At 40.4% G+C, this 24,819-nt stretch overlaps 1 protein-coding gene across 1 annotated transcript in view; it reads left to right on the top strand.

Moving 5' to 3' along the window:
• The window catches only part of tenm1 (teneurin transmembrane protein 1), a 464,310-nt gene that overhangs the window by 310,145 nt on the left and 129,346 nt on the right, over positions 1-24,819 (top strand). Inside the window, exons 16-21 of the mRNA XM_079556162.1 lie at positions 2,537-2,656; positions 3,047-3,308; positions 7,443-7,728; positions 17,406-17,549; positions 18,121-18,373; positions 21,190-21,210. Of these exons, the coding sequence (XP_079412288.1) occupies positions 2,537-2,656; positions 3,047-3,308; positions 7,443-7,728; positions 17,406-17,549; positions 18,121-18,373; positions 21,190-21,210 (1,086 nt within the window). The remainder of the gene's footprint in view (positions 1-2,536; positions 2,657-3,046; positions 3,309-7,442; positions 7,729-17,405; positions 17,550-18,120; positions 18,374-21,189; positions 21,211-24,819) is intronic.

The raw sequence follows: 24,819 nt of genomic DNA, 5'->3' as shown, positions 1-24,819 counted from the left end.
ATCAACATGTTCCAGCTTTTAGAATTATAGCCACGTTTATAACGTTTGTAAGAAACCAAACTTTGTAAATCCGTCAAGATTTCAGGTAAGATTTGTGTCCGTGCAGAACTGGCAAGATGGCCGCTGGTTATACTAGAAGTGACTCCGCCTTATTATATGATATCTATGGTATTTACAGCCAAGTTTGAGTGAAAAAAATAATCTCCATTGTGTAATTGGATGTACAATATCCCTCTCTCCCTTTATCTTTTCTGTCAGCGCATTTACTCTCACGGACAATTAATGAGTAAAACAACGCAACATGCTACAACACCTGCAGTGGCGCTTATGGCCTCTAGGGGCATGAGTTACTTAGTTCTGCTTCAAAAAGTTGAAATTGATTACTTAATTGATAATGACACATTATATTGTGAAAATGAATGGACTTGACAGCATTTTAGGCTTGTTTTGCACAGAACACATTGTTGTTTTTCCAAAAATGTGAAAGTTCGTTAAAGGGCCAAATGGGCGGCACGGTAGCGCAGTGGTTAGCACCTCTGCTTCACAGCTAGCCTATTGTACATGTTTTTAGTAGTAGGGAATATTCCTAAATATTTGGCAGCAATTTCACCATAGGAGGTACTGGAAATATAAAAGAAATATCCAAGCAAGACAAAAAGGTTGGGAACCACTGGTCTTGGGACAGTTTGTTTCATTCAATGGAATCACTATGGTGTCACTTGTTTCCAAACATTTCCGGATGGATTTTAAACATATGAGATAAAATATAAAGTAAGAAAGTGATAAAGAAAGACACAATATTGTGCTTTTCATGCTTTTTGTTACACATTTTTATTATATGGAGGATTTAGCCATATAGCCTTATTGAGCTATTGAAGAAACACCATTCACTACATTGAATAGACTGCCAGTATTGAATTATTAACAATCCTATATTTATAACCACATTGGAAATACAGAAAAAATAATGTATAGGTAGTGCAGTCCTTGAATAAATCTTTGTTTATTTTGTGTTTGTTTTGCATCGGTTTGATCAGACATACCGGTAACTATGTTGTTGCAGAGTGATCCGCTGCATTAATATTCAAGTCAGCGGGTGCCATTTTCGCCACAGGTACCTGGGGCTCAGAAATGCAAATATGATGTGAAAGTTTTAGCTCTTTATGAGGCAGTGTGAGCTGTCGTATGGTCTGTGTCTGTGTACAATATGTTGGTCAAAGCAGGATTGTGTGCTGGAAATTGCTATGTGCTGAACAGAACATACTTTATTTCCCACCGAAGGTCATCGGGGCGAGTGCGTCATACATGCTGTAGTGCAGCTTTTCAGACATAATGAACCGAGTAAGTTGCATTTACTCCATATACATTTACTGAAACTTATACAGTATTTAGAGAAAATTGATCCATGAGGGGAGTTGTGTTGTAACTGTAGCTTAATATTAAAATCAAACCAAGCATTTATGACTTTTGAAAGAAGAAATCAATACAGATAAATACAAAGAAATGTCATATATACACACACAATAATACAAAAGTATTCAATATTTCAAGTGTGTTTGATGTACAGTATGTTGCTGATTGAATAGATTTTACTCGCTAATTTTTATTGCTGGGCACAACTTTAAAGAAGAACTAAGTAACTTGTTTACCTTAATAAATCCTTTTGGGAGTCCCTCTGGGGGTAATACGAGTGTTAATGGGATGATTGAAGGTCTTTCATCTACCCCTGGTGTCTTTGTCTAGGAAACCACCCTTGCAACTTTCCCTGCTCCGGGTCGGAGGCGCAATACACACGCAATGCACACTATAGAATCAGGAAGAAGAAGCTAACAGGCTAACGGGCACAGCTAAGCTCCACTTTAGTAGTATTTACAGCCAAGTTTGAGTGAAAAAAAATATCTCCATTGTGTAATTGGATGTACAATATCCCTCTCTCCCTTTGTCGTTTCTGTCAGCGTAGTATTTACTCTCGCGGACAATTAATGAGTAAATAAAGAAACGCAACATGCTATGACACCTGCAGTGGCGCTTATGGCCTCTAGGGGCAAGAGCTACTTAGTTCTGCTTTAACTTTATTTGATGCTGAATATGTTAGATCCTCATCACTGTAACAGGATTAAGTATTTTGTTGTCCTTGAGCAAGCAAGAATGAATGGAGTTTTACATATTTGTTGACTGAAGATACTTTTTTGTTGTCTTTATTTCGTACATTGGGTGAACCTTGTTTCAGTGAACACATTTGCATTAAAGTGAATAACTATTAATAACCTTTTTTTTTTCTTTTGGAAACATATTTCATAATTATTTGATTTGATTTTTGTAGCCACTTCTTCCTCCTCTTTCCCCGATGACACTCATTTGCTTTCGCCTCCTACACAAGGTCGCAGAGTCTACGTAGTGCGTCACAATGCAGTCTCACTTTCCAAACAATGATTACGTCCTCCATCATTATAAACCTGTCACTGCTGCCTCCTATTGTTTGCACTTCTCTATTTCCCTCTTGTTACCTTTTTTTTTCCCTCCTTTGTCTTTCCAGTCGGGTGGCGGTGATTCGGGGAAATGTGGTGCTCCAGGATGGGTCGCCTTTGGTGGGAGTCAACATAACCTTCCCCCAGCATCCCGAGTACGGCTACACAATCAGCAGGAAGGACGGGAGGTATGGTCACACACTGGGGTTTATATTAGACTGAGTGCAAACGCTGAGACTTTTTTTTATGTTTTTACTTTTATTCATACTATCTGTAACGAGTATACAGCATAAAAATGAAAAGACGAACACTGAATGTAGTGCTGCATATCTTCCAATGCTATTATCCACTCATGAATGTGCTGTAAAGTCAAGTACACCCAAAATATAAGCCACAAATTCACAAATTAAATTGGTCGTGAACAATGGCTAATGACATATAAAAGGCTCACACCTCAGAAGCCAGCGAGCAAACAAAATATGAATGTCAAGCCCTCGCAAACTGCACACAAGCACAAAACAAAAACTTACTCTTCCACACCTGCTGAATCAGATTGTCCGACTTTTATTGGATTTCAGTTTCGACTTGGTGACACTGGGAGCCATGTCCGTGACCCTGATGTTCCAGCGGCCGCCCTTCCTGCCCCAAACGCGCACAATATGGACGCCCAACAACAACTTCCTGGTTTTGGATCAGGTGACCATGTCCAGGGAGGAGGCGGAGACTCCGAAGTGCGATGTCATGAGCGTGCTGAGTCCGTATCCGCTGGTGCTGCCCTACCCTCTGCCCAGATACACGGGGGTTTGTGCGGACAAAGGGACGGCTATACCAGAGCTACAGGTAAGTTTGAGTCATTTATAAGTAACATCTATGTGGGATAGAGCCAAAGATGCACACTGATAAGACCTACATGCAAAATCGACTTATACCTTCTCCAAAACCATTAATACTCTCAATTTATTTACGTATTTAGAGGATCAGCCCCATGAGATGCATCATCTCATTTTCAAAGAGGTCCTCGGGATCACATCCACAGGAAACAAAAAAACAGCAGAGTATATGCACTAAATCAAATGATAAAAGGACAAAACAGTACAACAAAAACTAATACCTCACCCATCCATATACACACAAACACACACGCACATACACACCAGCTCTCAATATTCACCTCCCCATCCATCACAGATACAACACAAAAATGCAGTGGTTCCCAACCTGTGGTATGTAAAACCTCTTGTGTTATTTGAACAAGTGATGCACTGAGTCGCCTGCGATTTTAGACTTTATAGGCTCTAAACAGGTTTCATTTCCATCGAAATAGAAATGGAACCTCAAAACAATAGAAAGATCAATGAATACCTGAAGAATAAAATCGCAGACATGGCCATAGCCCCCGTTTCCTTTTGCTGTGTCATGACCTCACACACAAGCTCTATTTAGACTACAGGAAAGATTTTAATCTATGCTAAAGTAAGGAATTTAGATACAGATTGCTCTTACTTAAACATTAGTTAGTCAGATTTTGATTATATTGCATTATAGGGACAGAATCTCTTTTCAGCAATAGAGTGGAAGGTGCTCCCTCTGCTGGCGTTTTGTATTTTTACACTTTAAAACATTGAGTACTAGGATCTTTTTCGAGACATGTTATTTTGATTTATACTAAAAAAAAAAATCTATGGTAAGGTAGTTTAAAAAAGCCTGAATAATATTAGACATAGGACCTTTAATAATATAGATTTTTGTTTCTTCTTCACATTTGATATTTGGTGGTTCAATGCATAGATTATATTGTTATGGATATAGCTCATTGCTTGACCTAAACCGTGTCAACATCCTGCTGACAACAGGGGCCAAGTAAGTTGAATACTATGGGCTGAATCATCATCTTGCAGGAAAAACTGCGAAACTGTGAGTATTATAAAATATTAATGAAGCAAAAGTGATCGCCGTATTACATCAGACTAACAGAAAACTCAAAGGAGGATTATAAATTAAGCTTCTAAAATAGATACCATATATTGGCTTAATCCGCATATTACTTGTCTGTTTTTACATGCAGTTATTAAGATAACTATATTTGATTATATAATTATGAATTGTAATTTTTCTTGAGGTGAACAATAAGCATGTTTAGCTTTCAGGTTGATTGATTTTTTTCCCCCACACTTAATTATATAAAATAAAAACAACTGTGACAGCTGTAACAGTGCATGTTTAGTCTAATTAATATTTCCGTAAATTTCACATTAAACATTAAACCCAGGCACATGCTAGAAAAAAACTGCAGGTACATAGATGAATATGTTTAATATGCTCAGAGTGGAAATGGCATTCAGATTAATGTGGACATGTGACAGTCGGTGAGAATGAGCTTTAGATGCATTTTGCCACAGCTCAGCAACAAACCAACTCTGGCGTCTTGGATTTCTGCGAATTTAGCTCATTTCATATTTACATCATGCAAACACCCAATGAGCAAAATGTAAATCGCAGCAGGTCTACGCTTAGACACAGTCAAATGAGGCGGTTGAAAGTCAGTCGGAGGTCAGCGCTGGTGATTACGTATACGTTCACATAAGCCCAGTGGAGTTGCCGAGCTAAAAAATGTCAATAACTCTCTCTATGTCTCAGCAAGAGCGCATATAAAATCCAATTAAGTTTTCATATTTGTTGAAGTCCGTCCTTATCTCTCGATCTGCTCTTTTAAAATAACCAATGCGATTCGGGCCTGATTAGTGAACCATTATCGGTTAATCCTCGCGGCAAATATTACCTCGGGACAAACAGGCGGCCGCGATCGAAAATGAAAAGTAGCACGCCTAATGCCTCTCATCAGAAAAAAAGTATTGTGATTTAAGATAATAAAACCTGTGAGTAAATAAATGTCTGCCACAGTCACTGTCTGCTCCTAATCACACAGTTTGATTAAAAAAAATGGCTACACTAAAGATTTTTTTGTAAGGATTGTACTTTTTTAGATTTCTCTTTGGATGCGGTTTGTATGTAGTGTTTTTTTCTTGTGGCACCTTGCTGCGTGGATGGTTTCTCCTTGTACCTGTCACTAGCACCTATCGCAAACCTAACTGTATGAGAGCAAATAACAGGGATCATACTGGTGATAAGTTCTAATCATAGTTTTACACCTGTGAAGTGTCAATCTTATATAGAAAAGTTTCAAGGCACATGAAACTTTAATGCCATGGGATGAGGGACAGTCCCATATTCTTAGAATAGACTTGCTCGTGATCTTATTGGTTTGCATGATGCCAGAAATAGAAATTCTGCCTCTTAATAGGTTGCATCCTGAGCCCATGTCCAATCATAGTACACATATAAAATTACCAAACCATGGGAAACTAGGTAAATTCTTGAGCCACTGTGAAATGTGCCGCCTAAGCTGTTTTTTTGCCCTATAAACACTAAACACTGCTGCTTGTCTTCAGCTCAGCCTTTAATACCATTCTTACCTCTTCGATAGTTAGTGGAGAAGCTGTCACTGCTGAGTCAGGAGGGTGCATGTGGATTCTGGACTTTTTGACGTAGAGCAGACAGTCAGAGTTGGCAACAGAACAATAACAGGCTCGCCTCAAGGGTGTGTCCTGGGCCCGTTATTGTTCACACTGCTTACTCACGACTGTACTGACACTCACAGCAACAACCACCATGTCTTTAAGTTGGCAGATGACACCACTGTTGTCGGCCTCATTACTAATGACAATGAGTCGGCATACAGGAAAGAGGTGGAGGTTCTCACTGCCTGGTTCACAAAACACAATCTAACATCAGCACCACTAAAACAAAGGAGATGATCCTAGATTTCAGGAGTTCTGGATAACATCATCCTCCGCTCACAATTAACAACTGTGTGGTGGAGAGGGTTGAGAGCGCAATGTTCCTGGGGATACATCTGTCAGACAAACTAACCACCAGAGACAACACCACGGCTATCATTATGAAGGCCCAACAGCGTCTTCACTTCCTCCGTGAGCTGAAGTTGGCGGATCTCCCCATCTCAGCTTTGACCCTGTTCTATAGAGGTACAGAGTAGAGCCTGCTGACGTATGGCATTGTGTCCTAGTTCAGCAGCTGTACAGCTAAAGAGAGGCAGAGTTACTCGGATCATGAGAACTGCAGAGAAGATCATGGGTGTCCCTTTACCTTGGCTGCAGGGCAACTTCACTGAGAGCTATGTGTGCAGAACAGGCTCTATCCTGAAAGAGTGTTCGCATTCCTTCCATCCCATGTTTATCTGATGCCGTAAGGGAAGAGATACCGCAGCATCAAGACGACAAAAACTCAGATGCTGCAGCTTCCTTACCACAGAAGTTAGACTGTCTATCACAAAAATATTACGTTTTTCTTACAGTGAAAGGCTGGATTAGTTAAGTTATTAGTGCTCTTGGGTTACAAGGAAAGTCCGAGGCTTGACTCAAAGACCTTGTGGGGCCAAACCAAACCTCACTCTGAAGATTAGCCTTGTGTGTTTGTGACAGGCCAGAAGCAATGAAGGATTGATCAAATGCAGGAGATTTTCCAACGGGGACAATATAGTATACTTTAACCTTGAGCAGAACGCATAAGTCTCTGCTAAGTAACTGTTCTATTTCAGAATGATGAAAAGTTTTAGTGCAAAGACCAAGAGTGAAACATGATCCTTAATGATTAAATGCTCAGCTTTTTTTGTTGTGAACTTTTGTATCTCACAATGAGAAAGAAGCTCTTGAAAACAATATAGTGTTTTCTTCCATAAGTGGTTTAAGTTTGTACCTTTGGCTCATACCTCACAGTGTTACTAAATTTCACACAAAAACAAGTAGCGCTGCCCTTGTCCATGTTCTTACTTTCTTAAATGTTCTTTACAAAAATGAATGCTGTTTTTTTGGACCTCTTTGACTCAACAGCATTTTTCACAGCTCAGAGATATTTTATTTGTCTTTCTCACTTAGCTCTCTTTCCTTTTCTCTGCAGGCAGTTCAAGAGGAAGTTTCAATCCCCGGTGCTTTTGTCAAACTCAGCTACTTGAGCACTCGAGCTGCGGGCTACCAGTCGCTGCTGAGAGTCCTGCTCACTCCCCCGTCGCCCGCGTCCCCCGTGTCTCCATTGGGAGGTCTATCTAAAGTCCACGTGCGCGGTTCGGTGCAGGGGCGGCTCTATCAGAGGTGGTACCCCGCTGGGCCCGGGCTGGTGCACAGACTGGTGTGGAACAAGACGGACATATACGGACAGGAAGTTTGGGGGCTCACCCATGCAACAGGTACCAATAACTTGTATATTTGCTTTGTATAGAGTCAATATTTAGCATAAGTAGCTTTGCTTTATGCAAAATCAACTTTTTCAAACCTTAGATCATGTTATTATGTCATTCCCTCATTAAAAACATGCCTGAAGTGTTGCCTTGGCACATTCACGTATTTTTGAGTAATCTGTAAAAACTCTGATGGCAGCCAATTTAGGGATAGGTTTGCCTGAGTCCTCCTAGGAACGCCCCCACCTCCTGGAGACGCCTCCGAGCTTTCATCACCAGCCGAGTAACCAACCACTGCTCCTCAGCAGAACCCCCTCCCCACTGATGCCACAGACAGCGTGTGGAGGGGGCGTGTCGGAAAGGCATTCGCTACAGCCATTTTGAGAGAGCAATTTTATACAAGGCAGTTATTTTAATTTACTGCATTTACAGACCAACAGAAGGTTTCGTCATCATTGTAGTGTGATATAGACTGGTGCTATGTGATTGAAAAAAGCATAACACCCCCTCTTTAAAAAGAGTCTCACCCGCTCCACAATGCACATTAGACAAATGACTTATAACGCCAGAATAACGATGTCAATATCTGTGTCGATAGAATAATTTTAACCATTTTGCATTTAAAATAACTTATATTTGAGCAGCATCAGCTTCGTGTTTGTATAAGCTACGCGGCGGCGGAGTGATCTGCTAGAAAATAGTCCCTCAAAACACCACACTAACCATAACTGATGCAAGGTCAGTTATGGTTAGTGTGGTGTTAGAAGTGATTTGCCTCTGGTGCACCCTGGAGTGGGTAAGACTGTTTTTAATGCAGGCTAGCTGATACCATAGAAATGTGCTAGCCTAGCACCACGAAACTCTTCAAATATAAGAACTGCATGAATTACAAAAAAAATATCTCCAGAAATCAGCAACACTCTGGATAACTAGGAAATGAGGCCCTATGTCAAAAATCCTGAAATATCCCTTTAAAAGCTGAAATCCACAACTGAAATCCACTTTACACAGAGTCAGAGTAAGGAGTCACATTTTCATATATACTGATCTTTTAACTAAAGGAAACTAGATTAGCCAATACTGAAAACAATAATTAGCGTTCGCCGTCCAATATTACTAATTATTTTTCAACTCGTGATGTTTTTATAACAACTTAGAAAACACCGGCGATTGAGTTAACATTTGGTCTATGTAGCAATCCCATCTGGGTGCAATTAATTCAGCCAATTTCAGCAGATAACAACTAATCAGTAATGACTCTTTCATTTTATTTTGTTGAAACTGATGAGATGTTTTTGCCTCATTAACACTTAAATTAAACAACGCAGCGCAGCGTGATGGCTTGAGAACCTTTGACCGTGACGGAAAACTTTTACATGACAAAGAAATAGATTGGGTGACATCACAACATCCTAAAAAGCCCATCGTTTAAAATTGAGGTGGAGGATCTGAAAATACTATGACGGTAACTATGGTAACTGCGGTAAATAGCAAATCGCAGATATTTTGGGCTATTTGGTTAATATCTCAATCATTACTGGAAGAACCCACATGAAACACAAACTGTTTCAAAGTTCATTGTCTCCTCTGTCAACACATAAAAACTAATAATTATTTTTCTCTGAAAGGCGTCCAAAAGTGGTGACACTATTCGAAAACATGAGCGTGATGTTGGCCAGTAGGAAGACATAAAAATAACAGGTCAGGTTTCTGAATCCAATCACTGTCAAATACTGATGAGGAAAAACATTTGACAATTTTTGTTTTGGAGATTTCTTTCAAAAGCTGTTTTTCTCCCATAGAGTTGTTTTGGCCCCTGCCCTCCACCTGACAGTATGACATCATCACAATCTAAATCGTGAACGCTACATATACGCCCGGGTACTAGCAGACTGGCAAATAAGCCAGAAAAAACATAAAAAAACAACCATTAATATTATATTTCTGAAACTCAATGTAGAGTTACTGAACATACTTATTTCTCATATTCATTGGCCAAAAATAGCTAAAGCCACTACTTCCGGGGTTAGCGTAGCTGCTGCGCCGTTAGCATTTTTCTCTGCTAACCTGGATGTACCGAATATGACTTTTATAGCAGTAGCTACAGAATTTTTGGCTAATGGGCCGGATAAATAAGTATGTTCAATAACTCTCTGTTGAGGTTCAGAAATATTGATTGTGGTATTGAAGAGTTTTTTGTAGTTTCTGCTGACCCGGAACTAGAGCTGTGACGTCACCACTTAACTCATTGACTGCCAGCCATTTTGAAATCAGAGAGCTCCCCACTGCCAGAGGTTTTTCAGGATTTTGACCCACAGAAAATTTAGGTCTAGGTCTATGTCAACACGAAACCCACCAAAAGAAAGATTAGACTCTCTTCTTTCATCTAAAAAAAAGTTTGTTTGTAACTCTTTCCATTCTTTATGTTACAGCCCAACTAAGATTTTATCACCAGACATGCTCAAGGCTTTGCTGCAGCCTAATTGACATCTATAGACGTCATTGGCAGTCAATGAGTTATCAGACGTATTACACAAACCTAAATTATGATAGAACTGAATGCATTTGCTGCACCAGCGAATGTATAAAGCAAGTATTCTGTTGAACCGACCTTATGTTAAAGACACCTAAGAAAAACCCTGCCCCTTTCCGAGTGGTATGGCACAGAGAGTTTGATTACAGGGCCTTGGAGCTGCTCCAGTCTGCACAGCGGACCACCAACAACCACTCACGTACCACTCACCCCGTGGTGGCTCTGGGGAGATGATTCCTTTGAAAAAGATATTCTGAATCTCAGTAGGGCTTTCTGGTTAACAGGATTTCCAGACGTATGTCATTTTATTGAGAAAGTGAGTGGCTCGGCGGCTAATTCCTCTTCTGCTTTTTTAGGAAAATGCAACTTCATTAGGTCCCTTTCTCCTAGTGGGACTCGATACATTTATTAGCAGCTTTCGTCCCCTCTGTGTAATTTATATCACGGATAAGAACACTGACTTAAACAAATAACTGCACTGTCTGGGGACTTACCTTTATTAGCTTTCTCACTAGATAAGCAGGGATGAAGCACTGGCTAACCATCTGCCGAATGTTTTAGCACCTCCAACACTTTCTAATTAAAATATGCTATTTACTTTTGTGAGAGCAGAAACGTGTTCCTTTAACACTTTTGGGTTTTCTTGGAGAAAGTTGCCAGACTGGATCTAACTTGTGTATTTGTGAGAAACTGTACCGAGACGGATCTTTTCATTTTCAGTGTGTCGGGATGACAGTGTTTGTCAAATCAAATGGGCCTATTCATATGTAAAGCGTAAGTGGATGCTTAAGGCTTTATAATCAGTTCTAATCAATGTGTAAAAGGCTGCGCTTAAGTGCCACTTATAGACATATTGTATAGCAAGTAAATCAACCAATTACACGGACTCCCACTGAACAATATAGGTTATAATTAAGAATAGCCTTACCGACTACACAACTGCTGCTTTTATGAAACATTTATGTGATTTCTAAAGTGGTGGCAGTGGCACAAATGTCTTAATAATGTTATAGTTTTTGAACATACTGTACAATTTCACATTCCCCACTGAGCTGCCTTTATGGCATATATCAAAGAGGATGTGTCTACACAGAAATCAGAAAAATCAAAGCGTAAAGTGCAGTCATTCAGTGTCTAGAGCAGTAATAGATTATTATGTGTAAACCATAGACACACACATGCATTAGCGAATCTTCCGTCGTACACTCAAAAAGTAAACACTGACTTAAATCTAATCCATTATGTCATATTTTTTCAACTAAGATCGTGCTAACTAAACATCATAATTGTAGTAAATATTATTTCCAATTAAAACAAACAACTTTGCTTTGTATTAGCCCTGGCTTTATCTAGTAATTACTCAGGACTTAAATGGCAAAAGATGATCGAATCTATCCTCCCTTATGTACATTTCATTACATTGTTCAATGATGTGCCTGACGTTGGTGTTATTTTGGTAAATAATTTCATTGGGGATTCTTTATTGGACTGAACATTGTGTATAATTTACATAGAATCATAACTGATACTATTACTACTACTACTCCTACTACTAGTAGGCGCATTGAGTTGAATTGTATACAAAATAAAGTTGCCTTGCCCATGACACAGAATTAGGCAAAAGAGGGTCTAAAAGGCAAAAATCAAATCACTGCATCAATTCAGTTATGTGGAGCACGCTCACCTCAATTGGTTGTTGGTGGGACTCGATACATTTAATACATTTAATTACACTCTGTAATTCATTAATCGCAATGAATCGCATTTTAATGGAAACCAAAAACTTCTTTTTTTTGCATCTATATTATTCCATAATTAGAGAGAAACATAAGTTCAACAACAATTGTATTTATTAATAGATTAATCTGTATAGTTTTTCAAGTAACAGAGGCAAAGTGCATTTATAGCTGTTTAGCTTTCAAGTGTTTTAGGAAATCTGATCACTCATGTAACTTGTAGAGTTCATTAAACAGTAATAATAATGCCACATTTATATAAAAGTAAAAAATAAATAAAGCAAAAGGCCCATAAAACAGCGCCTTTAAGAGTGAAACAATTGCTGTAAACAGAAATCAAAGTGAAATGTCTTACACTGACAAGGGTTAGGGTTATTGTGGCTCAGAGTGGGCGTGGCTGGAGCCTTTGTTTGAGGCTAACGCTAACATTAGCATCGAGGACGTCAATGTTTTACATTGAGATGGTATTTTAGCCTTGAGTAACTACAGTGGAAGGAGAACTCTTTTTAACACAACCTGCACACAGCAGTGCAGCTGTCTATCGTCCCATCAGGATGTTTTTAAAACAAAACTGAGTCCCCAACGGGCCGAGTGAAGCGTCTCCGTCCACTGCTGTTGTGGGCGGATGTGCGTCAGATATACGGCCGTACTAGAAACACGTAAATAGAAAGGTTCCGGCTCGGGAGTTCCTGCTTGGGGGAGAAATATATATTTCAGTTTTCAAACTCCCTACATGGGGTTATAAACATGTTTCACTGCAAGTTTCACACATTTCATAGCGAGAGTGACCCATGAATATGTACATAGCCTGCACTATTCAAATGTTAAGAATTGATGTCACTTCCTGGTTTATGATTGTTCGTAAGATACTGCAAACATTTCGTGCCGATCTCTCTGTGAACACAATATCCTGCAAGGGGGAACAATGCCTTTGACTCTACTTGTCCAAAAATAGGTTCAGTCTACTGTAGGTTTATGTGTGTGATACAGGCCATTGGATCTCTCTCTAAAAAAGACCTTGACACCGGCACATCTCGCCAACGGCCCGATGGGTGAAGCCGTCGTTTAGCCTTAACCTGACTCTTGACTTTGATAGTGGATAGTGCCGACTCTCATACTTGCTATTATCCTGAACAAGGAGTGGTGAAACTGCAAAGCTGTCCTCCCTTACTCTCTCCTCCCTGAGCACCCGGACCGGATCGGTGCCCGCTCAGATGGCTGCATAGGACGGCGATTGCATCTCTCTCCATAGGCCTTTCGCGGATCCATGCCTTTCTTTGTGCCTTATCTGTCTGAGCACTTTCGTCTGCCGCCACTGATCCTTTCACCTCCTCCTGGCCCGAGCGCTCCTCTGTTTTTATTTACCTTATTTGTTCAAGTTGCTCTCCGTGCCTTTACTTTCCCCATGGCACTGTCTAGACTGTCCTCTCTTGTCCTTACGCTTGTTATATCCTGTGATCTTTCGCCTCTCGCGCCTTGCTTTACCTGATCCCTCCTCCTCTGAAGTTTTCTTGAATTTTGTCGGTGCGACGACACGCACAAAAGCCATTGCACCAGTCGCGAGGTATGAGAGAAAGGAGATCGCGCACTGTTTGCCGGGGTGAGCACATTGCCTCGGGCGGCAGCGTAGAGGAATGAAAGCTCTCACCTGTAAGATATTGAGTGTGCGTTTGATGTGCACTCCCGCGTTGTTTGTTGGCTCGTCTGTCTCTCTATGTACGTAGCGCACACCGGAACATTCAGCTGTGTGAAGCAGCTCTCCAAACGCTTCCCCTTTGAGATTGCTTTACCCGTTTCGTCCCCAAAGTGTTTTCCATCGTAAAAGAAATCATGTACAGATGTCCCTATTGGTGCCGTGTATTTATGGTAACCTTTATAGGCATGAATTGGTTTCCAGGTCGTGACGCTGCCTCCTCAAAGTGACTTTAAGGGGTCGGAAAAGACACACAATGTTGCAGTGGTTTACAGATTTACAAGTACAGTATATTTCACCTGAAGGCATCGCTGCTCCTAACCTTCAGAAACACAAGACGGTTGCCCCAGGGGAATGGATGAGATGTAATGAATAAAGCATTTTTCTAAGTACATGAAGGCTACCACACATAACACATTTTTCTCAAATAAAATATAATTATTAACTAAATAAATTGTTGCTTTTTGAAGACGACTAAGTAATGGTTGAAGCGCTGGCAGAAAAGGTGGGAAATTGTAGAATCAACTTTTTATTTTCCTCTCCAAAATGAATTTCAGAACGCATACTAAAGCTGAAGACCTCTTTTTCCAGCACCTTTTAAATCTCCAAAGGCCCTAAATTGGCCATAATTTTCTCCCCAATCGCTTGTATTGATTTTGCGCATTAAGCTGGTGATTCACGCCGCCCCGGTGCGTTCTCAGCGCAATTCTCTTTAAAGAGAATCTCCTCTACTGCAGATATTCATGCACAAGTCACCTCCAACATATTCTCCTTAGATCTTTTCTTTTTTTTTTTTTGTGCTGACTTGTTTGATCCCTCTAGTTTCCTCAGATTGCTGCCTTGTACAGTTACAGTGGAGCAGAGAGTGGAGAGATGAGTGATAGAGATGATTGACAGATTCTACTAGACGAGGCTGGTGTCACATGCAATTGCACTCAACCTGTTCTTTTCGCTTCAGTCTTTTTTAAACAAAGTTACGCTATATTGGACTTGATTTGATTACACAGTCTGGAAGAGTTTTTGATGTATAGGCTTTAAAGACAATACATTCTTTGTCTTTTTTATCTCAGTGTGGAGTAATGATGTGTATACGTGTATGTTTTGGGGCCACGGTGGTGCAGATAGTGGAGCGGGTCGTCATGTGACCCGCTATCGGTTTGAATCATGCTGGTGCACAAAGTTGTTGCGTCCTTGGGCAAGACACTTCACACACCTTGTCTCCAGTGTCTGCCAATATAACACAACTCAGAGCAAAAACAAACTCAGTATTTCCTCTATAGGTGCCTTCTGCATGACATCACGCCAACTAAGTTACCCCATCCTGACGGGATACATGCTAATGAACTCCAGATGAACTCACACAAAACGTTTAATTTAAAATCTACATTTCAAAACTGTTGAAATGCCTGAAACTTGTTGCGCACTTGGATGCAAATTAGTGGTATCAGAATTTCTCATGTCTCTTTTATTGAAAACTGCTGTAGCATAGAAGGATTTACTGTCAATGTGAGATTTACTGTTAATCTGTGAAAGATAGTTATCTATACAACAAGCTGGGTGTCCAATTCAATGTGTTTTACAGTATGAGAATATTCTTCCTTTTTGGTTGCCATATTCATTCAATCATCATCCTGACTCAAAATATATGTATGCAGAAAGGCTTTTAATGATTTTCCTGTGTATGGAGACGGAAAGTCCATCAAGTAACTATGTACTATGTAAATATCGGCAAACTCGAAGGTATGTTGACCGAAAACTTCACGTCAGTAAATAACTCGGCCGGAAGCGTGTATAGGTCTGTTATATCCAACAATGACAGTTTGTTTGCGTATCGAAGTGCCACATTCCCTTGTATGTGAGATGTAACAGATGTAGGTGAAAAAACACTGCATAATTGTGCGGAATCGCGATCGTTTTCTGCAGCATTCGCCATTGTTGTTTCCCTTCAAAATGTCACGCGCTTGCATTTCTAGTCACGTGACTGGGAGACACCTATTCATTGTTAGTTTTTACAGCTTTAAAGGGGCTAGATGCAAGATAGCCATTTTATACTCACTACTGCCACCTTAGGTCATAGGTGTAACTGCACCTTCTATATATAGCTCGTGCATGACGGCACTTCGGACCTGAATTAAAGAGGGGGTATTATTCTTTTTTCAATCACATTTCTACCAGTCTATATCACACTACAATGATAACGAAACCTTCTGTTGGTCTGTAAATGCAGTAAATTTAAATAACTGCCTTGTATAAAATTGTTCTCTCAAAATGGCTGTAGCGAATGTCTTGAAATAGGCCTCTGTCTCTTTAAGAACCTCTGAGCCTTTCCGACACGCCCCCTCCACACACTGTCTGTGGCATCAGTGGGGAGGGGGTTCTGCTGAGGGGCAGTGGTTGGTTACTCGGCTGGTGATGAAAGCTCGGAGGCGTCTCCAGGAGGTGGGGGCGTTCCTAGGAGGACTCAGGCAAACCTATCCCTAAAATGGCCGCCATCAGAGTTTTTACAGATTACTCAAAAATACGTGAATGTGCCAAGGCAACACTTCAGGCATGTTTTTAATGAGGGAATGACATAATGACATGATGTAAAGCTTGAAAAAGTCGATTTTGCATAATACCCCCCCTTTAACACCTTTTTGAGTGACAGTGCAGGATTTTAGAGGCAGTTGTAGTGAACAGGTCTGGGCTCGTTCTACACATTGTTGGAACATATAGGGAGAGGAAAATACATAATTTATTACATTTCTAAACTCTGTATAGTCCCTTTAAGTTGTGCCTGCGTGAGTGAAAAATGTCATCACTTTCACTTAAGTTAATTTGTGCTCACAGCCATTAGCCATTACTGTATAGTCAAGTTTTTTAGTGTGGCTAAACCAGGTGACCAGAAATAGAACACACTAATGAAACGATTTAAAATACAATAAATGAGAAAACCCAGTCAGCTGTGAATGTCAGGAGATCGTTCAGCGCATAGTGCATGTCTGCAAAGGATTGCACTGTATTTATGGCCCAATTTTCCATATATTTCCCCCCTGTGTTTAAACTCCATTTCTTCAGTAGTGATGTGGATGAATGGCCTGCAGTCCTCATCAGAAGTGGAGGCGTAATCAGAGGAAGGCTGTCTTCATGAAGCAGCCCTAGAATTAGCTGCTTGGCCTCTCCGTTCTAATGATACACTGCACGGCTTCCCACTCCAAAATAACAACTACGCTCAGCTTTATTTTGGCTCGGTTGCATTAAGTTTCTATGATCATTTTGCAACCACAGATCATGTTTGATTATAAGAGGTGACAAGCCCATAAAAACGCTTTATAGATATGACTGCAATTTCGGTACACAAGATATCAATTTACCCATAAACATGATGAACAGCTTTTAGTTGCAGCTTGTTTGTGATTAAATGAACAGGCACAATTAGATGCTCCCTTGTGACATGACAGAGACAATAGATTATTGGAGATCAAAAGCACTTGTTTGGACGGCTAGATTTCCTGCACTTTCGAAAGCACGTTTTTCTCAAGTTGGTCTTAGTTTTTGTTTTGATTTTCACATCATGATGAACTGAAGTACGGAAATAGTACGTGTGAGATGATGTGTTGATTTGAGTAAGCACCTGAAATAATTAATATTCACAAGCCACTGTACATAGTGTCTATTAATTATAGTCATAGTTTTCTCTTGTATTCCGTTTTTTATTCCAGTATTACTTTTTTTTTAATTCCAGTGACGGTGGGTTACGAGTTCGAGTCGTGTCCCGGGGTGATCCAGTGGGAGAGGAGAACCGCTCTGATGCAGGGCTTTGAGCTGGTGCCGTCAAACCTGGGAGGATGGTCCCTGGACAGACACCACGCCCTCAACTTACGCAGCGGTTTGTATCTGCATGCAACATATTACTGGTCTTATGTGGTCCCGCCTGTTACTTACTCTTCACTGCAGAGGGCCACACAATAAGAAAACAATAGAAGGCTCTGACAATAATGGAAAATAGCTGTAGAACATTCGGCGCCATTGTGAGCTCCTCTGCAGTAATTACTTCCTTGGCAGAGTCCTGGCTGTGCTTTCTCACTTGCTGCGATGTGATACCTAAAAAACGACCTTGGAATGGGGCTACTGTCTCTGCATTAGGACACACCAGGTTGTCTCTAATGTACTTTCTCCATAGCCTGAACACGAGGTTGTTCCCGGTGTTTCCATTTCAGTGAGAGATGAAATATGAAATTCCTAAGGTGTGTTATAAAATCTTAATGAACCTTGGGAAGGTTGCAATAGCGGAGAGCCCCCACAGGGTCAACAACAAAGCAGTAAAAACACAGCCTTATTTTCAGAAGCGCAAATTGAATTGCATTAAATTGTGGCAAGCTTTATTTATGTTCAAAGATCAGTGACATTTATAACCGCACACCTCCAGCGTTTAATCTTAATGTCTTCCTCCTCCGCAGGAATCCTCCACAAAGGAAATGGGGAGAATGTCTTCCTGTCCCAGCAGCCCCCTGTCATCAGCACCGTCATGGGGAACGGCTTCTACCGCAGCGTCCCATGTGGGCCCAGCTGCAGCGGCGCAGCCCGGGACATGATGCTGTTCGCCCCTGTGGCGCTCGCCAGCGGCCCCGACGGGTCTCTCTATGTGGGGGACTTCAACTTCATCAGGAGGGTCCACCCAGACGGATACACGCGCACCATCCTCGAGCTCAAGTGAGTCAGCATTGTAGGGTGTTTGATGTTTGTGCTGTTTTGTATCGTGACATATACAAACGAGGTGCAAACGAGGTCCACTAAAGCACAGCGTAGCTCCCTAAAGGTCCATGACTATGACAGGAAAGAAAAACCGAGGCTTTCTTCCTGTATCAAAATGATTTCTTCTAAAAAGCCTTTATTTTATTTCACTTCTATACTTGCAATGCAACTTAATATTCCTATAAAACATTGTTGCATTGCTTATAATAAAAAGAGTATTATTTTTTTTTGCCAGTGTAGGAGTTCTAGCTTTATAGACACACAATTACATTTTGGTGACTTTACAATTGTGTATTATGTGAACAATGCAATGCAAGGGCTGGCAAATAAACTGTACAGTGATTAGAAAGTTGTCGTTTTTTATTTTATTTCAGCTTCTGTTTTTTTGGCGCTTGTGGGAAGATCATTTTTCGACAACCTACACAAGTGCAACACATTCACAGCTGCCCACACACAGGAGCAGGAGCTTGTGTTTTGACATTATACTAACTTTGCCCCAGTGCTTCTCCATTGCAGTGGAAATAAGATTATTTTCCTATCACTTGTGCATTTACATAAACAGAACCTAAACGTAAATGAGCCTGCGCTGCATGGGTAAGTATGGCATTAGCTGCAGTCGTGCATCTGCGGTCGGATCTGTTTGATGTCAGTGTTTTGATGTTTGTGAGGCAGTAATCTACCTCTTTACGACGAGAGCACAACTCTCAGACAAAGATATTTTCTGTGGATTATGACGATGCTATCTGCTACAGAGCCGCAGGCGCTACATCCTCTATTTCTGTATTTTCTCAAGCGTTGAATCTCGCCCGGCTGGCACAGTCATTTGTCCTGTGAAATGTTCCCCTTATGTAACTTTACACTTTCATTTTCGGTTATTAGTGTCTGTCTGACAAATACTCAGAAGTTGGGAGACACTGCATATTTTTAGGCCAGCAATAGACTTATGTTTTTTTTTTTTATTGGTGTACCTTGAATGTTCGAAAATGCAATTAGGAGTAATTATTTTGTCCAAGGTGGCTGGTGATAGGAGGAACAGAGGTGGCAGGTTAGAAGAGATAGTTTCAGTGGATAGTGTCGTCATTATAATGGTCATAATAATAGTAATGGTTGTATATGAGCAACAGCTGAACCATTACTGTCAGTGCTATAGATATTAGTTCATACATATACCCTCACATTTTACTTTTACTCAAGTAAAAATGCCTTTAAAGCCTTTAACTGCACCTTCTACATAAAAGGGATATTTCAGAATTGTTCACATAGGGCCTCACTTCCTAGTTATCCAGAGTGTTGTTGATTTCTGGAGATATTTTTTTCTTAAATTCACGCAGTTCTTAGATTTGAAGAGCTTAGTGGCGCTAGGCTAGCGCATTTCTATGGTATCAGCTAGCCTGCATTAAAAACAGTCTGACCCACTCCACAGTGTACCTTAGGCAAATCACTTATAACGCCAGACTAACCATATAAATGTCTGTGTTAATAGAATCATTACAACTGTTTTGCATTTATATTTGAGCAGCATCAGCTTCGTGGTTGTATAAGCTACGCAGCGGCGGAGTGATCCGCTAGAAAATAGTCCCTCAAAATGCGGTAATTCATGTGATACAAGGTCAGTTATATTCAAAAAACTATTCTCTCGACACAGACATTTATATGGTTAGTCTGGTGCTGTAAGTGATTTGCCTCAGGTGCACTGTGGAGCGGGTCAGACTGTTTTTAATGCAGGCTAGCTGATACCATAGACATGCACTAGCCTAGCGCCTCTAAGCCTTTCAAATATAAGAACTGCATGAATTTAAGAAAAAAATATATCCAGAAATCAATAACACTGGATAACTAGGAAATGAGGCCCTATGTCAAAAATCCTGAAATATCCCTTTAAGCATGCATGACTGCAATTCGGACCCGAAGTGACACTCTATATAGTACTTTTAATATTGATCACTGTCAGAGGTGGGTAGAGGCCAAAATATTTAATGAAGTAAGAGTAAAAAAGTACTTAGAGGAAATATTACTGGAGTCCTGTGAGCACTGAGTAACTGAAGGTAAAAGTCTGATTCATGTTTCAGTTGTGACATAAGTTATGAGAAACAAAACATGAAACAATGTGGAAAATTGTGATATTTTCAAAGTAAATCCAGTAAAAACAAAAATAAATTATTCAGAAGAATTAAACTACTGTACAATAAAAAAAAAAGTACAATTACTTCAAAAGTTACTTGAGTACTACCTCCCTCTGGTCACTGTAAATGTCACTGTATTTACTTGTGTACTTACCAATATTTTAGAAACAATGTTACTCTGATTGAATTTCATACATGATTCATTTCCTGATGTAAATAGAGGAAAGAGTCTCTAATTACTAAAATATGTAAACTGCATAATTAGTTTATTACATTGTTGTTGTTCAGACTTGGAAATTGTTGGAAATGTCATTTAGGAAAAAAGTTTGTCTGCCTCCTTTCTATGTACTCCAAGATCCTTTGTTACAGCTCCAACGTGGAGTTTGAAGTAATTCTGCCTCAGACAGTGACTGATTTGCACCTGTTTCTCGAACTGGGTCGTCCTCCGGGAGGAAAATGCCCCAAAGCTTCCTGTTTAGCTTTAATATTTAATCTGAACCTGCAGCTGTCTCAATCAAAGCTAATCTGAATTTATAAGGAGAAAACAGAGTCATTATGGGCTGTGAAATCATGAGTGACTGTGGTTTGAATTGTAAATGATTGTTTGTCTCCTCTCTCTTTTTAAATGCATCCTCCGTGGCCCATTATCAGGAACCGGGACACCAGGCACAGGTGGGTCACAGTGGTTATTAGCATGTGCTTCTTAAACACGACTAACACGCTACACGCACACAACAAAGGAAACAGAGGTGTGGAAATGCTGCAAAGCTCACTGCATTTTTTTGTTGTTTTTCTGCAAATTACATTACCATACTTGATCCCCTCTCCTCGACAAAGCTTCAGAACTGCTAAACAAATCCTCTTTCAAATTACACACTTGGCCATATTAAATCGGTAATCTGGAAATCAGCCAAAAATGTCAAGGATTTTCTGTGTTAACGGCTTACAGAGAGAAGAGGAAAAAAAAAAAAAGATGCAGCATTTCGCGGTGCTCCTTTACCAGACAGAGAGAGCGCCTAAGGACTGCGCAGACCTTGACTCTGTCCGCGGCCCTGAGCCCTTGAAGCTCGATACACATTGTTCGACAGAAGATTAGACAGATGTTATTGAGTTTTGGTATCTGCGTTTGCGCTTCTTCTCGCTATCAGGGTGATATCGAAAAAGTGGCGGGCTCGTGGGTGTTTGTGACAGATGGGTTTTATCCAGTTTTGAAACGAAAGAGGATTTTTCAAGATGTCGTATCTCGGAGCATGCCAAAGTTTCCAAGCGTGGAAAAGGGATAACCTAGTGTGGATTTGTACTTGTGTTGTATTGGCGAGCTGCTGTTCAAAGGGGAATTTATTCCAACAATTTCAGAATTCACACTTTTTTTTGTAGAACATGCTGGAGAATAACAATGCTGTTTCCATCCTCCGAATATATTTTAATACGGTAATGGAAAATCCACTATAACCTATAGGAAAGTGTTTCGCAACCAGGGGCACAGGGACCCCAGGTGGTACGCGACCACTTTGCAGGGACTACTTGGAAATATTTCAGATCTAAAATTAATGTGAAACCGAACCGTGTTTCCAAATTATTTTAAAAGAAAACTTCTACCCCATGATCATTTGCAGTAAAAGGTTTGAACTCCAGGATATTTTTTCTTATTTTTCAACACAATGTGCAACTAAATACCAATAAATCTGAGTTTAGTGAATAATGTTCTAAGTAATAGCTGCACCTTAGAGTTTAGGAGTGCTTAAAGCGAGTGCATTTTCTCCAGTTTGGCATTACCCCAATGTAAAAGCTTAAAGCAGTACTAAGTAACTTGTTTATTTTAATAAATCCCTTTCGCTGTCCCTCTGGGGGTACTACAAGTGACACCCCCTGGTGTCTCTGGCCAGAAAACCACACCTGCAGCTTTCCCTGCCCCGACCCGGAACAGCAATACACACTAATAGAATCACGAAGAAGAAGCTAACCGGTTAACGGGCAAAGCTAACTGCGGGCTAGCACCACTCAAACAGTATGTACAGCCAAGTCTCCTTTATGTACAATATCCCTCTCTCCCTTTGTCTCCCTTTGTCTTTTCTGTCAGCATAGTATTTACTCTCACGAGCAATTAATGAGTAAAAAAACGCAACTTGCTACGACACCTGCAGTGGCGCTTATGGCCTCCAGGGGCATGAGTTACTTAGTTCTGCTTTTAAAAAAAAAAGCATAAAAAAGTAAAAATCCGGGATGAAAAGCAACATAAAAGTGACAAAGACGTTTGTGATCACTTTTGTAGGTCTTAACTCTCAAATGAGGCGTTACACTGTTGCTCTCCAATTGAGAAGCTTTAAGATTTGAGTAAAGCCGAACTGGAGAAAATGCCCCCGGTTGGCAAGGGTTAAGATGTTAAATGCTCACAACAAAGCGTGGGAAAGATTCTCAACCTTTTTTAGTTGCGACTCTCAATATAACAACCGTTGGTGCTCGGGACTCCCACAGAGCATGTTTTTCAAATCTTCATATGATCTTTTCCCCAGGTTCGGAGATAGGTTATAGCACACATGGCACCTTTGCTGCCTCACAACAAAAAATTCAACATTCAATGCAGTTTTCCTCTAAGTCATGTATGGCAACCAACAAACACACACAAAAACAGAAAGAGAAACAATCCTAAACCAGTACGAGAAACACTGCTCAGGAGGAGGCTGCCACTTCGCTTTGACAATCCCCAAGGAAGACGCCATGAGGGAACAAAAAGAAAAGAGAAGAGTTGGTAAATATGCTGGCATAAGCGGTTGTAGTACTAGGAGTAAAAGCAGTCGCATTTGAAGTAGGAGTTCTACATTTGTTATCAGTGAGAATGCAAAAAACTAAAAATATCTCTATTCATTTAGATTTCTATTAGATTTGACATAACATAAGCTTAATGTTAAAACTCCATTTAACCAGGCTTGGCAATGGAGCAGTTGGCTCGTACTCTGTGTCTAGTTTTAGTTTGAATATTATTTGTGAGTAAGCAGCACTGATTCTTTTCTCTTCTCTGAGTTAATCCCACGAAGTGTATTCCATCCCAGGGCATTTCCGAATCCCCTCTTCTACACCCGGGACGCTCCCCTCTTTGCTCATGCCTCCTCCCTCTCTTCTCCGTCGCATTTTACTGTTCGCACCATGTTAGTGTTTCCCTTTTATTCCATACTATTGTTCTCCCAAGTCAGATGCATTAATTATTCATCCGTATTCTCCTTTCAAAGCTTTTCGCTCTGTTTCCAGCAAAGTGCCTATGGGCCTACAACGGGGCTCGCTCAAACCAAAAAAAGGTCTCTGGATATGGGGTGTACTCTGTGTAAAATCATTGTCTATTCTATTTATTTATTCATTTATTTTCTTAAGAGTTTTTGCCGGGTTATATATGGGAAGCAGGAGCGGATGCCATTATCAGGAAACGCAGGCCGTCGATTCAGAGGCGGTCAGGAACAAGCAGACCCCAGTAATCTTTTCAAGAGTGTTATTATTATTATGCGCACAGGAACATGCAGGTCCACAGTGCTATTGTTCGTGGATTAGTCATTATTACCATCATTATTGTCCAGTTGTCTTCAGCGAGCATGCACTGCAGTTCTGATACTGTACAGGAAGGAACAAAGAAAATGGCCCTGAAAAAGGACAAACTGTCAAAATGTCCTGGAAATGATGTGTGACACCATGGACAATTCGAATTATATTTTTAGCACCTTCATTTTATCATTTATATTTATCATTTGTCATCTGGCTTTTGAAACAATGCAAGTTTGCTTGTATATCTAAGGAAAGAAGCAGGAAATGTGCTTCGTGAAATTATAACCAGAAAAATAAGGTTAAGGCACTTAATCATAAACTTAATATTCTGAATATAGACTGTCATTGCTAACTCCTCCTCATTTACATTAATTACTCCATGTGAGAGAGAATTCATGAAGCTGCTTAGTCTCCTCCTACAGAGCATGTTCCAAAAAGGACAAAACGGCGGGAAAATGGTGTGGGCTGAGGAGCAACAAGCCTCCACAGAGCCCCAGGCCGTTTCAATCAAAGCCTCAGGCTTAAAAAAAAAAATGTAATTCCACAGTACAAAAAACAGCGTGGTTAAAGACATGATACCCTGACCGGCCTTGTCACAAGGGCCACAGTAATTTTTAGCAAATAAACTCTTTGGAGCCAGGCTTAAAGGAACTGAGATATGTTCTTACCTGACCTTAGACGAGTTGATACGTACCTGTCTGATCTTTGTGCGTGCCCTCAGTCATGCAAAATGACCAAAGATGTTGTTAG

This window comes from Gobius niger, assembly GCF_951799975.1.
Source record: "Gobius niger genome assembly, chromosome: 5".
Taxonomy (NCBI): Eukaryota; Metazoa; Chordata; class Actinopteri; order Gobiiformes; family Gobiidae; genus Gobius; species Gobius niger.
Note: the sequence above shows the minus strand (reverse complement) of the source record. Positions and strands in the feature narration are given on the sequence as shown.